Source organism: Erigeron canadensis, chromosome 3 (genome assembly GCF_010389155.1).
Source record: "Erigeron canadensis isolate Cc75 chromosome 3, C_canadensis_v1, whole genome shotgun sequence".
In the NCBI taxonomy this organism is placed as follows: Eukaryota; Viridiplantae; Streptophyta; class Magnoliopsida; order Asterales; family Asteraceae; genus Erigeron; species Erigeron canadensis.
The window spans coordinates 1006849-1026241 of NC_057763.1; the positions used below are offsets into that span (position 1 = coordinate 1006849).

Here is a 19393-nt window from a genome sequence, read left to right on the forward strand (position 1 = left end):
TATCCACGAAATTACAGTTTTGATACCTCACATGCATGACACGTGATTTGACTTAACGATCAAATAGACGACCGTCAGCGATATGTATGGTTAGTGTAAGTTTTTGACAACAGTGGGTATGACTCGTGTAAATTTTAAATTGTAGGTATGACCAGTGTAATTTCGAACAAATCTCAGATATGACTTTTGTAATTTACCCTTAAATAAACTATTCATATACATACATATATTGCAGTAATAATCACAAACCCTCAAGTATAATAATTAGAAACCCAATTAAAATCATAAAGCCCCATCATAAATTATAAGTAAAAATAATAAAAACCCTAATTAATTCTCTAAACAATTAGCATTGATTTCATTCTTACAACTTTTATATATATATATAAGATGTGGCATCATCAAGGTTTTCTATAATTCATACTTTCCATACAAGAATAATATTATGACATCACTTATTTATTTTCTTTTAACGTTTAATATTTTCTAACTATTTAAAAAAAGTGTTTTAAATTTTCATAAATAATGTAATACCATGATGGTTAAAAAAAGGCTCTATTTTAAGTTTAACGATTCTAATCCTTATCCTTTTGCTAAAAAAAAAATATACTTCAATCATATCATCTATTCTTTTATATAAGAAAAAATTATATAGATTATCACAATCAATTTTTAAAATCAATCTTACAAAAAAACTATTTTGTGATGTCATATTCACATTATCAAATTTTATTTTCTAGATAAATATTTATCATTTCTAATGGGTAATTGCAAGTTGTTTAAAATTAGCAAGCAAGTTTTTAAATTTGTTATCTTTGCAAATTTTAAATTTTTTATCTTAATGTCTCTATTGTATATTTCAAATCCAAGTTATTGTCTCAAACTTATTTTCATGAATGGTTCACTAGACTCTTATATTTTATTATTTATAAAATAAGTTGTAACTTTACGAGTTTCTACATCAAGTTTATCATTTTTATGTTAATTAACGTTAATAACAATTATATGCTTTAAAATTAATAAAAAAAATATCATAACAATGTCCGGGTAACACCCGGGTTGATAAGCTAGTAAAAACTAGAAGAAGGTTGTCATCTCCATAATTAGAAATTACATGTGTCCAAATTCATTGACGCTGACATGATTGAATTAGAAAGGATGATTAAGGGTGAGGTTAGAGTGGGTTTAACTCGTACACTACGTTGTAGTTTTAAATATTTAAGACAAATTTTAAAGTCTACTCCAGTAGAGAAAATTTACACCAAAAGGATCCAAGGTGGATTAGGATTTTTTAAAGTTACTCCAACTTTATAGGGGAAGTTGTAGTAACTTCAACCATTAGATTAAATCCAATTGTTAAAATTAAAGCATCAACTTTTAATTTTGACAATTGGATTTAATTAAATAGTTGAAGTTATTTCAACTTCAGCTATAAAATTGGAATAACTTTAGAGAATCTCAATGCATACAAGGTTTAGGGATATTGAAGGCCTGTTTGGCAATTGTCTTTCTATATAGATTTTCGGTCTTGAAATTCCTCTCTGCTCCCTAAGAGGTACGGGACTTCAGGGTATCGGGTTTACTCATTGGGTACTCAGGTTTTTCCGTTGGGCTAGTTTTTTCTTCCTACCCCTAATCCTTCCTTGCAAAAGCATTCCCAGTTTTAACACGTGCCTAGTAGTTGGTTCTTGGCTCACTTAAATGGGCCAATAAGTTTCGATTTGAAAAAGTAGGCCCGATTTGGACAACACTAAAAAACCGTCAGCAGATAATTACGCCGAAGTATATTAGGTATCCTTAGGTGTACAATTTTATCTAAAAGCGATACATTTACATTGGACCTATAAATACACGTTTTAAACAAAACACAACTTAACCCGTGTTTTGTGCAACAATATTTTTGACATATACTGATAAACACATTATCAAATCTAAGAAAAACAAAGTCCTTAATTTACTCCTTTTTAGTTGTGGTATGTTGACTTTTAATTATAAGTTGTAATATTTAATAAGTTATTCAGTATAAAACTGATGTTAATGTTGATTTTGTAGATTGTGAAACTAGCTAGCTAGCTAGATGGGAGAAAAAATTCCATTCTATGTGCGATGTGCTGATGACGATGGTAACCTGATGTGTTGTATGTGTAAAAAGTGTTTCGAGTCGATGAAGAATCTGTTTAATCATATGAAGTGTCACTCCGAATCGTGTTGGAGGGATATACTGCCCAACGAACCCAACAAGTACACAGATTATTATGTGTCGTTCACTTCCGGATCTAACTTGAGTTTAGGACCTACTATAATTTAGCGTTCTAGTTTTATTTTTCATTCTTCTTTTTAAACACTAAGATTAGACATGTAGGGTAGCTTGATTATTAATTCTTAGGATTACTGAAGTCAAAGTGAAACTATTTGGCAGAATGTTATCGTTTTATGTTGTTTGATTGTTATAGATGCTCTTTTAATGCGAATTTCCTTTTGGTAATAAGATAGCATTCATAAGATCCACAATATCCATTTATTTTGGAAAAACAATGGGAAGTTCATATATGAAATGGTATACGTGAAAAATTCATTCTTATTTTATTTATTTATTTATTTGCTGTTATAGACACTACTAGATTTTAAACTCGTATTCAATATCAGACACAGGGCTTATGACATGAGTTACAAATATAAGTTGGATCGTCCATGTCAATTTATTATGTTACATGCAGATGTTATCATAATGTATATTTTATTTAATAGTAAAATAATTTAGATGTGTACATCTTGATATTCTGTTTTTTATAATATAACTGATTGGGACTTCATATAGTGATGAACCATTTTTTGGGTTAATTTCCGTTACATCTGCTATATATATGCTAATTAGTTTCTTTTTTTGGGTTTCTATTTCCCATTAAGATTTCTTGAATTGTTGTTCAGTTTAATGAGTTTGTGTAAGTGTCGATATTGAATTTTAAATTTAACAAATAGAAAAAAGATATGAATCGTAATATAGATAAAGATTGTTTGATGCAGTGGTAGATTTTTTAGGACTTGATAAATATAAGTTTATAGTATTACAACTGTAGACAATCTACAGTTTCCTTATCATAATATACATCGTAGGTATAATAACTAAAGATTGTTAATATTAATATAATTATCATTCACATGAAATTATATAACTTCATTTAAAAAGAGCTCGTCCGTAAAAGATCTATTCATATGTTTTTTTTTTGTGTTTTTTTTGCTATATACACTATTATTATGTTTTATATGAAGTCATTTAGAAATGATATTATGTGATACAATACATAATTTTAAAATTCTCACGGTTTTCACAAATCAAGTAACATTGTTAATTCTTTTTACATCATATGAAACATGCAAAAAGGAAAAAAAAAATTTGCATGGAAAGTTTCATGCATAGTTCGCTTATATATACACACTTATAATATGGAGTAAATAGACATAACTTGTATTTTTGTGTATGAAAATTTTATTTTGAAAAATAGATGGTAAATTTATTTTGACAAAGTTTACTAATTTTTAAACTTTTAACAAAAAATCAACGCTATAAGTACTAACCAAATACCAATTCAAAAAAAGTTATGGTCTAGAAGATTATAAAAACCATAAACTACGAAATTTTTTTATAGTTCAACAAAACTTATGAGATATAGTTTATGAAAACCTTAAACCCAAGCCTTCAACTTGCCAAACATCCCATATGGCCATATTCCGGATTTAATGATTTACAAATGCATGAATGAAAAAAACCCTAAACTCTAAGCTTTTTTGATTTTCTCTGGTTTATGGTGCGATTTACATACACTTAAGAGGCCGGCCGTTTTTTTGGCTTTTTCCCGCCATTTTTGGCTGGAATTTGATCTCGATTTTCGCTCCATCTTGTTTGTTTTTCAATTTCTTACAAATCTATGTAACATACAATGTCCAATTCATGAAAAAAGAAAGGAAAAAAGATAAGAAAAGTGATGAAGAAATCTTGGAAGAACTCAAAAAGAATGATCAATCATATATTCAAGATTTTGAAGCAAATAAACGTTATGTACAATCATTATACAATCTCAGATCATCATCAAAATCGGTTTCCATTGATGGGGACTGATGTGCTTCGATCCAGCCACGAAATTCAACCACCACCAATCGGCCTCCATTAATTCCGGCCCCTCGGAACCCTAATTTCAATCAAAAAAGGACTGGGGAGGGGGCGTTTAAGGGTGGGGATGATTCTCCTTCGAATGTTATTGCTCAATCGATCGATCAAGGGGCTGTACGAATTGAAATCTCCAACAAAAACCCTAATTCGCCTCCTGCCACCACCCAGCCGCCGCGAACTGCCAATCCACCACCACCAACGGCCCCTGCTGGTCAATTAAATGATGAGGGAGGGTCGATCGAGGGTGGGATTGCTTCTGTTACGTGACCTACCGCTCAATTGGATGGAAATCAAGAAGGGATGGCCGAAACCCTAATTAAAACACCAACTATCGCCGCCCAGCCACCTTACACCACCGCTGATCCACCATCACCGGAAGATATTCAAAAAATTGATGATTTTATGATTAATGAAGGCTTGCATTCGTTGACGGATGGTGAGAAATTAATCTCCAAAGAACAAGTTGTTGAATTGAATAGGATTTTGGTTGATCACTTAGCCAAAAACCCTAATTTCGATTCACCCACCGCTAAACCACCATCGACCACCTCCTTCCCGACCACCCCTAATCGTGAGGGCCCACTTGATACACATGAGGGCTCGGTTTCTTGCTCACAGCCACAGATTACACCTCTGGATGAAGTTGATAAGCATTTCGGAGTCACATCGACTCATGGGAAAAAAATGTCGCTACAAGTGTTGATGATGGTAGGGACTTGTATGATTCTAATGGTGATGGCCTACACTCGACTGTCGAACCAACATTGCATGGTTTGCATGCAAATGTTGGTGATTCTACTATGCCTCCTATGCCAGAAGCACCAAAGTTCCCTCCTAATGCTGCTTACTTTCAGTCGGCTGCATGTCATGCAAATGACATTCATTCTGCTACAGATGAGGCCACTTTGCATGATGTTTCTCCTAATGATCTTGGTGGACACCCCGACAGTCCTAAGGTTCAGCAGCCGCGCACCTATGCTTCTATTTTTCAGGATGCTGCTAACATTAGCAAGAAAGGTAAATTGCGTTCATCCCACCGGTTATTACTGATTCAGGTATTTCTAGAGCTGTTATTCCACGTGATCTCTTAATGCAACAAAGTGAATGTTGAAACAACACCCTAGTAGGTCATTTCATTGGTAAACGTCCTGCCTTTCCTTTTGTGCAATTTCATGCTAATCGATTATGGAAAAAGTTTGGTTTGGAGGATGTGATATTGAATGAGCAGGATTTCTTTTTGTTTAAGTTCAAGTCTGATCAGGGTCAGTTGCATGTGTTTGAGAATGGGCCTTGGTTATGTAATGGCATTCCTATAATGCTAAGGAAATGGGAACCTGAAATCTGGTTTGATAAACCAGTTCTCAATAAGGTTTCCCTCTGGGTTAACATTTATGATTTGCCAGCTATTATGTGGAATTATGATATCCTCAGCCACTTGGTTAGTTCTATCGGTGTCCCTATTGCTGTTGACAGATATACTGCTGAAATGTGTGAAAATAAGAAAGACAGGGCAGTATTTGCTAGAGTTTTGGTTGAGTTTGACTCATTGAGAGATATCCCTATGTTTACTGAGGCTGAGATTCTAGATTCTGTGAGACGGTTCAGACTTGAGTATCATTGGCTACCTCCCAGGTGCTCAAATTGTAAGATCTTCGGGCATAAATTTGATGATTGCAGTGTGAGACCAAGGACACAGAAAGAGATGGAAGCCCGAATGGCTTCTGCAGCTCTAGCATCACAGGTAGGTCCATCAGGGACCAAGGTTGGCCCAACAGGGGCCCTGCAGGCTAATCCAGCAGAGGCCCAGGATCAGGATGGGTTTCAAAAGCCCAAGAGACGAAAGAGGAGGCCCAAAAAAGCCCCATCTTTCTCTATGCCTAAGCCCAAGGTCATATATGTCCCTAAAAAGACAAATGACCCTAAGGGTAAGGCCCCAGCTACAACTGCTCATACTCCTGCCACTACAGATTCTTCAGCTCCAGTCAGATTTCCTGCTGCTCCAGTTCCACAGAGACCGCTCCAGATTCATATAGATACAGTTGCAGATACTTACTCAGGTACACAGGCTCAGACAGATCATGATTTTATACTTACTCCACCTGGTTGAGCTGTTGAGACTAGGAACCAGTATCATGTACTATGCCAGATTAACACTGATGATGTTAGTATACCTTCGGTTGAGCCTTCTTTTCATGTTGCACATGTTGCTAGGGATGATGATGATATGTATGCTGAAGAAGATGTTGAGTTGGATGATGGTTTTGGTCGTTTCATGAAGATGGACGACTAGCACTGTTTTATACTCTTATTGTTTAGATTGCTAGTTTGATTATTTATTGGGTTTCTGGTGTCCAGTTACTCAGTTGGTTCATTTCCTGCACCATGGGTCCCCTTTATCTTATTCTGGGAGGGCCCGTGAGGGCATTACTTTGTAAATGTTTATTGCATTTATAATACGTTTACCTTTATCCAAAAAAAATATATGCATGAATGCATGACTAATACGAGTAAAAATTATTAGCTACTAATAGATTTTGTTTATACTATACTAGTCCTAATACCCGTACGATGTACGATAGTTATATGAATTGTATCATAAAGAAATATGAATATGTCTCATACATGATTTGTGCGTACGAAATAAATTATGGTTAAAGTAAACCAATGATCGAAATTAAGTTATGATAAATAGTATTGATAAATATAATATATGTTTAGTTAAAGTTTTGTATTTACATTAATTTTTACAATCACATCAAAATCGGAACTTGTAAACATAGTGGATGACAACAAATAGCCTTGTAATTTCGGATCGTAAACCTTTAACTTTTGAAGTATTTGGATCGTAAAACTTCAATTTTTGAAGTATTCATGTTAATAACTTATAACTTATTATTATAAGTAATATAATTGATAGGAGATGAAGAATTAAGAAAGAAAATGAGACAATTTTATTAATGAGAAAACGATCAATCAAATATGGTTATAATGTATTTTGTATCTATAAGTAAAAAGCTAGAGTTTAATTCTAAGTATAATAAGGAAATTGAATCTATATACTATTAAAAAAGCTAATCTAATATAAATAAATTAATTAAAAGGACATGTGTCGATCAAAGATTACGTCACGTGTCGTTTCAAGATTATCTCAATCCCGTTTTAGTTTAATATACTGTAGTAGATATATTAAATGATTAAATTTATTGTCAAAAAATAAAATTGATGATAGAAAATCTATATTTATGGTAATAATGAATAAATATAATATTTAATATAAGAGTAATAATTATATTATGAATCTATATCTACATATTAATTAAATAGTTAAAAGCTTTACTTGTATATGGAATCTAAAGTATAAAAAATATATAAATAAAGATTTAAACTGACACGTGTCGCTTAAGAAACACGTCACGTGTCGATCAAAAGATGTCTTACTCGTGTTTTAGTTTATTGGTAGATAACTTTTAATTATGTATAAATACTTAATTTTGTTTATAGTATCATTAAACTAAATTATTTTATAAAAGTTGTGATCATTTAAAAACTAAAACTGATTTTAATTAGACCCGTGTCAAATACATGGGTTTTATAACATTATCAATATAACAATTAGTAGACAGAATAAAATATAATACTTGTACGTTAAAATGTATAAATATACTTAATTTTTTAATGGGATATTTAAATGTAAATACTGAATGCTAAATCATATCAAGGCTAGATGGTGTAGCAGGTTTTCTTTTATAAAAACTCTTTCGGAGAAGCGATATTCTAACTTTGATTACACAATTGACCGAGTTTTCATTGATGTTTTGCAATAAAGTATTTTTATTTTTTATTAGTCACGGTTCTTAAGAACAATAAAAGTAATAGTTGGTTCATGGGTTAAATTAATAATTATTTTTAAATTGGGTTAAAGTGTAAATTGGTGATATAAAACCAAAAAGTGTAAGTTAATTATTTTTAAATTCAGATAAAATGTAAAATTGGTAACAAAATACCAAAAAGCGTAAAGTAATTTAGACATGTGTTGATTTAATTAATTTTAACAAATTAAGGTTTGTGATTGGTCACTTGAAGTTATGTTCGCCCTTCTCGGTAGCCTACCTCAAGGTATTTATAACGGGATTGGAAGCCGGACACATGTCGAAATAGTTTGAATTTGATGGGTGGCGGTCTAAGAGTTTGAGACGGTAGCATCAGTATCCAACTCCAACTTGATGAGAATCTTCTTTAAAAAAAAAAATTCACCTGACACCATCCACATTAACAACCAAAGCTTTTAAGGTCGCGTTTGTTTAACAGAATTTGGTGGAGGTCGCGTTTGTTTTACAGAATTTGATGAAATCTGATGGAATTGTAATTGAATTTCATTCCTTAGTGCGTTTGGTGTTCAAAAAAAGAGGAATCATATTCAGTAGGAATGTAAACATTCTATCATTTGATGAAATTTCCATTCCTTGGGGATGGAGGAAGAATTTCATTCATTCCGACATTTGAATTCTCAAAAATAAAAAACATTCCGTCAAATTCCATTCCTCCATATCTTCCAATTCCTTTGAAAGATTTCATGCTTTCAAAAATATTCTGTGAACCAAACGGGCCTTAATACAATAGCTTTGCAGATAGATAACTCAATCATGTGTATATCTTTTTACAATTGTACCTCATGTATCTCAAACACACAAAAAAATAAAACAAAACAAAATTGATACATGAATTCAAATATTAAATATATAAAAGTAGTGTTACAAACAAAATATAAGCAACCCATCCATGATATAAAAGTGTGTTGGTATCAAAAAAATATATATCTAAACAAGTGGAAAACGAATAATAATAATACAAAAATGGGTAGCGGATTGAACTAAGTAGGTATAATCTCCACAGTTTGGTTAGAAAACTTCAAGACAAATAGATACAAGACTACAAGAAGTAAAACCAACTGGAGTGTAAAATAATATGCATAATCGGATACCCTATTTTCCAGGTTCTTAGCATCTTCTTGTATACATGCATCATCAAGTTGAACTGGCTCTACTGCTGGGACGTTCGTTTGTTGTATGGTACATTTGACTAGATTTATAGAATCCTCCGCCTTGATGTTTTGAATTGTATTCACTATGACTAGATATTCCAATTCGGCAGAAATTCTTTGTGTCAAGAGTTCCTCATGCTTGCTTTTTATGTCTTCGGCATTCAAGGCGGATTCAAGCTTAGAAATCTTGGTATCCTTGAGCTTAAGCATAGCAAGGGCCTCCTCAAGTTTGCTCTGTAAAGCAACCTGATTGCTGTTACTAAATTGCCACTCTTCATCGACAAAAGTAGATCCTGATGGTTGAACTGAATTATCAGAGGATAGTGTAGACTCTTGACCAACATCCCTTAATTTCTGGACTTCTGCTAAGCAATAAAAACTAAAATTAGTACAAGTAATCAACAATAGTGACCAAAATTTCATAACTTTATTGGTTACGTCCTACCCATCCAAATGTCAGATATTATCAAATTCCTGGATATTACAAAGTAGTCATGCTATATATTCACAAAATAATGAAATTTATCAATTAATAAACATATTCAATTGCATTAAGCAAAAACAAATTCAATCAGCAACAATAGAAGACCCAAGAAAGTTAGTGATAGCCAACTTTACATCTAACAATGTAAATTTTTTTTCACGATTTAGGTTGGTATTTGTCATCATTTATGTAAAACTCTACCATTTATATTTATGTTCTAACATGGACTACAAAAAAAATGACCTACACTGCACAACATAAAAGCTATGCCTTTTGGATTTGGTGACCACTTTCGTAGCAGAAAAACGCTTTCTTGATGATTATCAACTTTTAGCATGCAGCGAATATGAATATTTACAAGAGTATTTGAACAAGGACACGTTGGCAGAGAGATACAAGCACAGTATAAACATAAAGAAGGAAACATTACCTCTCTCAAGTGCTTCTTGAGCCAGCTGGAGTGGCATAATCGATTCCAACAGAGTATTCCGAATCTCTGACCCCACATGACCATCAGCCTTGTCACCATTAACCCCCCAAGATATCTGACCCGCTAAATTTTGGAAAACATCTTCAAAATCACCCTCATTTTTACTAAACGTAATTCCTCCTCCCTCATTTAAACATCCATCACCATTACGACCATCATCACTATCATCTTCCTCATAATTCCCCGACCTCCCATTCCGCCTACCATTGCTCGTCATAGAGCTAGCACCCTGCATAAACACAAAATTGTTGCTTCTAGAATCAGACTCCATACTAGAAATCGAATTCTCCTTCTTAATCCTAACCCCTTTAGCCTTTTTCAACCCTTTCTCGCGTCCATCACCTTTCACCGAAATACCATATCCCATCCCACCAACATTCCTCACATTCCTATCAATTCCTTGTCCCAACATAGGCAACTCATGATTCATCCTCGGAGGAGCACTAGCTCCCGTCGAAGACCTACTGTTTTCAGAATCCGCCCTAGACGCAATATCAAATCCCTGACCTAAACCTACACGATCCAAACCATTCACAACGACATTCGACACAGCATTGGTCGACGAACTAGACCCTCCTCCGTCACTCCTCTGTTTCATTCCAGTAGGAAAAACACTCATACCTCTTTTCCTATTACTATCGTCTACACTATTACTCGTTTCCTTACCCGGTTCCGCCCTACGAATCCTTCTCCATTTCTTTAAACCTCTCCCTTTTGTTTTCACCGCCTTTTTTACACTCTCTTCATCACCATCCAATACCTTCCTATCAATATTTTCAACTTCATGATTTCCATTATTTTTCACATCACTCACACTCTCACCGCTCTTTTCGATATCATCTAAACACTCATTTCCTAATTCCATATCCTAAAATTACCAAATTCTACTATCAAAATAACAACAATAATAACTTAAATCCAAAAAAAGGATCAAATTACAGTAACTAAATCTCGTAAACGGATCTGGATATGTAATTGAATCGGAAACTAATCGGATCAAAAATGAATAAAATTGAATAACCTAAATTGTATGATCAAAGTATGTATATATATATATATATAGAATGTGAAATTGAAGTTAAATACGTACCTTATATTTGATGAATTGATGAATTTTAGGGTTTAATTTTGGGGATATGATTTGATTAGGGAAACCCTAATTTTAAAGAAGGGAAGAGAAAGGGAACTTTATATTTTTGATGATAGAAGAAATTTTTATGAAAAAGGGTGTTTGGAATTAAATTTTGTGGTGGCTAAAGTTGAAAGTGATGGTAAGTTTTTGGTTATTTGTACGTTATGCATGATTAGTTGTATTTAATGTTCTTTGGATCTAATTGCTTACGTTTGGATGTTGACCTGGAACAGGTTTATCAAGACATATACGAGTATATTTTTAGAAAAATAATAAATCCTTTTAAAAATAGCCTAAAAATATTTCTAAAACTATAAAGATATAACTGTGTTATCCACTAATTCTCTTTCCTAATTTTGCGATTTTTCCACGTGTCATCATCTTATGATTAGGAGGATATTTAGGCTATTTAATTAGAAGGATTTATCATTTCTCATCTCATTTTTAAAAGGAAAATGATATTCGTACCATTATAATTAATGGATCGACCACATACAACTAATTTTGATGGGAAATGATAATCGTACCACACTTTTTGATTAATCTACCACTATTGTGCATCATATACTTGTACTGTCTGCTATATTATTTGTACAGTGTGGTACACTTATAAATTTAAGTGGTATAAATATGGGCCGCCAATTGTGATAGATCTATCAAAATAAGTAGTACAATATTACTTCCTTTCTTAAAAAATAGTTAGTGTTGATTGTGGTTTATAAGAGAAATATTATTTAGAAAAAAGGTTAGGGTTGATCACTTGATTGTATTTGTAGATAAAAAAGTTCTTTTAATGATAAATGAAAAGTCTCTATAATATCTAGGACATTTTTTGACGTCATAATATCTAAGACTTAAAAAACATTTGAAGTTTTTTGTTTGTTTGTTTATTTCTCTTAGTTTTTATTTATATGTTGTTATTTTTTAACATCGCCAGCTGTTAATTCCTGACATCATAATTTCAATGGAAAAACAAAAAGTTTCTCTTTTTTCTGTGCTTCACTTTTAGGTTCTTTGATTTTGCTTTTCAATATCGAGAGCTTCATCAAGATACCGAGGTTTTGATGTTAGTTGGTTAGATCCATCATGATTTGGTTTTTTATCAACTATATCACTTAAGGTTCAAATATATGGTCGGGTAATTTTTCCAACTTTAGTTTAGGTCACTCGAGATTCGGATCTATCACTTGGTTATGTGGTATTTTTACAAGATTCGGGGTGTGGACGTGTGGTCTTGGCGGGAGATTGTGATGGTGTTCGACCCTAATTTTTGGTCAAAAAGCTTATGTTCGCTAGCTAGTGTTGTCAAGGGTGTGGTTGTTTCAGTTTTTTACATTTTCTTTGTATTCTATTTCTACATCTTGTTATGTTACCAGGCTAGCCCACCACAAAACCCTTTTTGACATTTTCTTTGTTTTTCATTTCTACATCTTGTTATGTTACCAGGCTAGCCCACCACTTGGTTTGTGGTCACTCTACGAGTTACTTCCATTTGTGTAAACATACACTAGAATTTTACCCGCACAATGCAGCGGCGGTGGAGGTAGTGGTGACGATAGTGGGGACGGCAGTGGAGACAGTGATGGGGGCGACGATAGTGGTGAATGTAAAAGTAGTTGATGTTAAATGTGGTATAATGATATTGTAGTTATTTTAAGTGTTGGGGGATCTGTACTGTAAATTATTTCATTAAGGGTATTATAGGTAACTTAGATAGAGATGTTTAAATCAGTGAATAAAGGAGAAAACTATTTTTGGTTTTCAAAGTTAGAAAGTTTAAGGGAAATGAGGTGTTTTGTTTTATTAGATAAGTATTTTTTACAATACTAGCATACTACCTACGCAATGCGGCGATGTTCGTGGTGACGACGGTGTGGTGTGGGGGACGACTATTGGTGGTGGAGGTGGCGTTGAGTGGTGTAGATAATTGATGTAGAAGTAATTTATCTAAATGGTTAATGTGAATATTTAAATAAAAAGAACTGATAGTGTAATTTAATTATTAAGGGTATTTTAGACATATTTCCCATGTAACTTTCAACATGTGGGCTATTTTTGTTATAGTATACTAGCACTTTACCCGCGCAATGCGGCGGTGGCCGTGGTGACGATGTGGTGGTGGGGGCGAATATTGGTGGTAGATGAGACGTTGGTGTGCATAATTTTTATAAAGGGTCAATGGTGATATTTTAAAAAGATAAATGATTGATAGTGTAATTTAATCAGTAATGTTATAGGGGTATCGTAAGTGAAAGTATTTTAAGGGATGCTAAGTGAAAATATTAAATATTTTTTAACACTTTCAAAAATAAGATGTTATTCTTTTTATAATATAGTATAAAAGTATAGATATAGATAAATATAGAATAGAAGTATAGAAGAAGAAGTATAGATAGTTTGCGTGTTAGTTAATATATTTTCCTTATTATCTATAAAAAGTTAAAAACCTTTTGAAACAACACCCACATACAAAAAGTGATCAAGTCTACAGTATTAACAAAACTCATGGTTTTCGTCACGCTTATACCTGTCTTTCAGTTATTTAATTGGGTATATTTTTCCTCACAAGATGACCGTTCGGATTCTTCTAGCCTGTGTTCTTGAGTTTTTTTATGAAGGAAGAGGGAAGAAGAGAAGAGAGATGAATGGAAGAGAAAGAGTAGATTTTTTTTCCTTTCAAATCATCCCCAAATTGGGAAGAAAATATCCTTAACAAAATCTATTGAATTCTCCTTCCATATCCTTTCTTTTCTCTTCTTCTTTTAAATAAAACCAAAGAACACAAAAAATTTTAATTTCCTTCATAATCCTTTCCTTTCCCTTTTAGAAAAAACTCAAGAACATACCCCTAATAATGGATCAAATTTGATCATTTCTATATTTAAGTTTGAACTAGGATTTCTATTACGAGTATTATACACTTGTTGAAAATATATAAAAAAAAGTTATCTTCACCTAATGAAACAGTGATATACATTACAAGTATATACAAAGATTGCGAAATTTGAAGATATAAAAATATATATATATTACCAAAATAATAATAATAATACTAATGAATAAACTCAGTATTTTTTGAGATGCATCACTGAACAACAAAAGTAATAAAAAGTCAACCACTTAACTATACGTCAATACGGGAATAATGCAAGTATGCAACTAATGGAAATAAGATGGCGTTTAGTAGGAGTGAATCAAAGAGAATGGAAATGTAATAGAGAATGAATATAGTGAGAAAGAGAATGGATGTTTGGAAAGAGAATGGATTCCGTCGTTTGGTACAAACAGAGAATAAATATATAAAAAATACAAAATTTTGAATAATAATTAAATTTAATATATATAACATCACTAAACCAAAAAAAAAAAAAAAATTTTTTTTCCATTCCCATCAATTCTCTACATTTTATAGAGAATTGAGGAATGGAATCGATTCCCACTTCTCGATTCTCTTTCTCATTCTCCATTGCAACCAAACATGAGAAGTCTTTCTCATTCCCTTTCCACCCTTTTCCATTCCATTATACCAAACACCCCCTAAGAGTATTGTGCAATTATATTAACATCAACCACTCTACTTCTCATTGTAATTCAATGGTTAGAACATGAGCTTTATATATTGAAGATATCGAATTCAAAACATAAAAAATACATTTCAAAAAAGTTTAATGAGTAAACATCAACAACTCTAGCCATAAATAATATCGAATAATAAATCATGTACATTTTAAAATAATAATAAGTATGGACAAGTACTATCATGAAAAGAAAATCATTGTTTTTTTCTTTACATGGTGGGATGGCTACTAGCCACCACTCTTTGGAGGAGACCCAAGTTCGAATCCTGTTAAAGGCATAATTAATTTGTGACTAAATTACCTTGACACTATCCTTACCGGGGGTTATGTGGGTACCAAAAAGGTACATGGCTCTAAAGGGTTCCCATCAATTACGCTTTTTTTCAATAATAATAATTTAAAGCATACCTTATGTAACATCATATCTATGATATATATAACCTAACACTCAATACCGATTTTGACGAGATGTAGATGACATATTTCTACATAGGATATAGAGACTCTTGCATTGTGTTCTTTAGTTCTAATTTAAAAGAAATGAAATGAATGGAAGAGATGAGGATGAGAGAGAAAAAATCCTTCCAAATCATCCCATATTTGGAAAGAAAATTTTAGGAACAAATTCAACTAAAAAATCCATCTATTTCATTTCTTTTCTTTCTTTTCCTTCTATTAAAAAAAAACTCAAGAACACAACTTGTTATAAAATCATTTGTATTCCTTTCTTTTCTTCCCCTAAAAAAAACTCAAGAACACAATGTTGAAGAAAAGTTTTCGTCACACTAGAAGGAAGAATAAAACTATTGATCTTTGTATCCAGAGATGACAGTTTTTCTATTTACTCTAGACTTTGTTTTTCTTAAACGTAATATGTTGTTGTACCTTGGAACGAACTATTTGGGAGGTTTCTCTCCTACTAGATATTGAGTGATGAAGCAATCTAATGTGGACCTGGTTAAGACAACATAGTCAAAACCTTTCGAAAACAAGATTAAAAATAGAAAAATGATTATTACATGTATAAAATATACAATAGTAATTTATATATCAAAATCTACATGGACGGAGGCAGCATGGGGGGCAGTGGGGTCAGCTACCCCCATGCCAAGTTTAGTACAATGTAATTTTTTAAAATTTAAATGATATATTTGTAATTTTTTTCGTAAAGTAAAAAAATAAAATAAGTGAGAAATAAATATAATGTTACCTTCGTTGTCATAAGCTTATTTTTTAAAAGTCATTGGTCATTGAAACATTAATTTTGAGATAAATCTTTTCATTAGAAGAATAAAAAACTTGAGTTGTTTTGGTTAATAATAAGAAGAATGAATAAAGGTTTAAGAAATAACTTTCTTTGTTTGAGTATGTAAATGTATTGTACATTAATAGTGTAGTGTTTGTGAAAAAATTATTTTTCTTTTCAATTATTATATATATTTATTACAAGCAACTAATTATAATAATCGTAAGAAAGATTTATATACAAGCTAATTATTTTCTAAAACGTATATTTTTTGGGTTTCTTGTATTATAATTGAATATATTTTCTATTCTCGAACTATGGCACATTATTTTTTCACATTCTCGGATATGACTATTATAAGTATGATGAAAAACAACTTTTAAAATTGCCCCCTCGCAAAAATATTCCTGGCTTCATCTCTGAAGATCTACCTACTGAATTTGAACATAACAAAATACAAATTTTAGTATCAATACCTTAAAAATCTTAAAAATATTCTGGGAAGTTCTTATAAATAAAGTTATATATTCAATAATATATCATTTATCCATCCATAAGGCCGGATATAATAGGCTTACCAACCGCTCTTCATGGAGCTCGTCGATGAGGACAATAATGGTAGCGAGGTGATTGACGGCCTCATCGTTGTGGGTCATCGTCTGGTCAAATAGCGAGGAAGAGAGAGGTAGGGTGGCTTTTGATGTATGCATATTTTTTTGTAAGCCTCCAATAAAAAAGATGATAAATAGAAAAAAATTTCAGTTTAGTTATTTTTTTTCCTTAGTTATAAAATGATTTTAAAGTTTTCTAAAGTTATAAAGTATTAACATATTTGTAAAGTTATGTTTAACTTTTTTTAATGTAATAATTAGAAGTTATTAATACAATATTTTGTTTTATTAAAAATAATAGTTTTATTAAAATTTGGCTTAAAATAAAGTAGAAATAAAAATATGAGAAAGAGGTCATATTGAGAAGGATTATTTTGGATGTGTCTTTGGAGAGAGAATTGGTACGACACTAATACTTGTATGACGTTAGAAAGATGTGTGCTAGAGATTTTTTTTTACTGGAGAGGGCCTAAAAAGTTTACATTCAGACTAAACGGTATGAAGCGGTTGGAGGGCGGATCCAGCGCTTGAAACGCGTCTGGGACGCCGTGTACATGGCCTCGAGGGGCGTTCCAGCCAGTCAAATTGTGGTTCACAGCCAAAAACGGACGCCCAAAATTTATACTTGTTTTTTGTGCCTTCCGAAGTTCAAAGATTGAGAAGAGGGGTGGGGTCAAGAGTGGGTTTTCCTCTTGTTTTTTTTTCTAGCAAATATATATGTATAGCTGTATGTACAGATCTGCAAATTGGGGATGAAGAAGACAGCGATTTTCTTGTATATGGTACTTTGAAGTTTAATCTTTTTCACCTTTAACACCTATAACTTTTTGTATTTAGCCCTTTGAGTTTTCCTTTTATCTTTCATTATTTTGTAATGAATTTTCTTGTTTTCTTTATTCATTTTACTCAAAGATTTGTATTTATATATGATATCTTTATGTATTTTATTTTTAATATGTAGTTTTTAAAGTTTTATATATTTCAACTTTCAAGTAGTTTTTAAAATTTATGTCATGGGTTTTATGTAATTAAAATTAAGTTATATTTATGTTATGTATACTTAGTATTAAATAATTAAGTAAAATACTAAAAATAAAAAACATTAATCATTAGGACTTGACACATGGCAAGACATGTCTTAAGGGCAAGGGTGTAGTCGGCAAAAACCATCGGCTAATTCGGCAAATCGGCAATACTATAGCACGTGAATCGACAAGTTTAATCGGCAACTTTTGGCATGCTACATCGGCTAGTTTTGGTCGATGAAAGTGAACGTTTGAAGCGTCCTTGTTGACCTTTTTTTTTGTTTCAAAAGTGAACGTTGGGAGCGTGATGACTTGTTTATTATTTTTTTTCCAACTTCTATATATACATACACATATTTACATATTTATCAAACAACTATACTATCACATATAATCAAACACCAAACTATCAAATTTCGTAAGGTAAAATGTCTGACGATGAACTACCCGTGTATATAATCTCTAAATTCTCGTCGTCGTTATCATCGTCATCATCTTCTGACGGCTTCGAGTTTTTGGCTTTTGTTGCTCTTGCAGCCTTTGAAGAATACACTGCATCTTCTTCTGCACACACACGAAGATATATTTGGAGAGATCGACACTCGGCTCATGAAAGATTGATGAACATGTACTTTATGGATGAGCCGATGTTTGAGGATGATGTCTTCCGTACGAGATATCATATGTCGAGGAGGTTGGTTTTGAAAATCGTGGAAGATATCACTGCATCATTTCAATGGTTTCGCTCTTCGGCGAATGCGGCAGGTATTAGAGGGTTCTCGGCAACTCAAAAGTGCACTTGCGCGCTACAACAACTAGCGTACAACAACCTCGCCGACAACTATGATGAGAGGTCGTCGTTCTCTACTAGAACGACACGTGAGTGTCTAGACAACTTTTGCATTGCCATAAAGTACCTTTATGGTGAAGAGTATTTGCGTTCTCCGACTAGCCACGATGTTGCGCTTTTATATGAGGCGCATGAAGCCCGACATCATTTTCCTGGCATGATCGGTAGCATCGACTGTACCCACTGGACTTGGAGAAATTGTCCACATAGTTTGCGTGGGCAATACCACCGGGGTAATCATGAACGCCCAACTATCATACTTGAGGCCGTTGCTTCATATGATTTATGGTTTTGGCATGCGTATTTCGGTGTTTCAGGGTCAAACAATGACATCAGTGTTTTGAAGCAATCACCATTGTTTATTCCCGAAGTGAATGGGAAGTCTCCTGAGTACGGATTTACCGTAAACGGACGCCGTTACAACAGATGATACTATCTAGGGGATGGTATTTACCCACCTTGGTCTTGTTTTGTGAATGCGCATGCTTACCCGGTCGCTCGTAAGGAGAAGATAATGAAGAAACTTCAAGAGTCCGTGAGAATAAACGTTGAGCGAGCATTTGGGCTTCTGAAGAACAAGTGAGCTATCATCGATCGACCGACACGGATGAGGGACAAAGAAAATATCACTAACGCGATGTATGCGTGTGTTATTTTACATAACATGATCCTCAAGGACGACGATAACTCGATATCACCGGTGTACATCAGGGATCCTCCTAACGATCTTCGTGCTACCAACCCTAATTTTCTCTATAACTTACGTAA

General features: G+C 32.9%; 2 protein-coding genes across 2 annotated transcripts; one reads left to right on the forward strand and one right to left on the reverse strand.

Moving 5' to 3' along the window:
- Positions 1–8963: 8963 nt before the first annotated feature.
- On the reverse strand, positions 8964–11344 carry LOC122591589 (WPP domain-interacting protein 2). Its single transcript, XM_043763849.1, has 2 exons — positions 10124–11344; positions 8964–9571 (listed from the first exon to the last, which is right to left on the reverse strand). Exons 1-2 carry the CDS (start codon positions 11046–11048, stop codon positions 9039–9041), a joined length of 1458 nt encoding a protein of 485 aa, XP_043619784.1. The 5' UTR covers positions 11049–11344; the 3' UTR covers positions 8964–9038.
- Positions 11345–18203: 6859 nt separating this feature from the next.
- LOC122590737 lies at positions 18204–19055 on the forward strand. Its single transcript, XM_043762913.1, has one exon. It carries the CDS (start codon positions 18204–18206, stop codon positions 19053–19055), a length of 852 nt encoding a protein of 283 aa, XP_043618848.1.
- Positions 19056–19393: the final 338 nt, after the last annotated feature.

Bases quoted from the DNA above. Each gene is read 5' to 3' on its own strand.
- LOC122591589 (XM_043763849.1), bottom strand. From the start codon at position 11,048: ATGGAATTAGGAAATGAGTGTTTAGATGATATCGAAAAGAGCGGTGAG. The intron at 9,572-10,123 runs GTAATGTTTCCT...ATTGCTTAGCAG, and splicing joins TCAAGAAGCACTTGAGAGAG to AAGTCCAGAAATTAAGGGAT.
- LOC122590737 (XM_043762913.1), top strand. From the start codon at position 18,204: ATGTCTGACGATGAACTACCCGTGTATATAATCTCTAAATTCTCGTCG.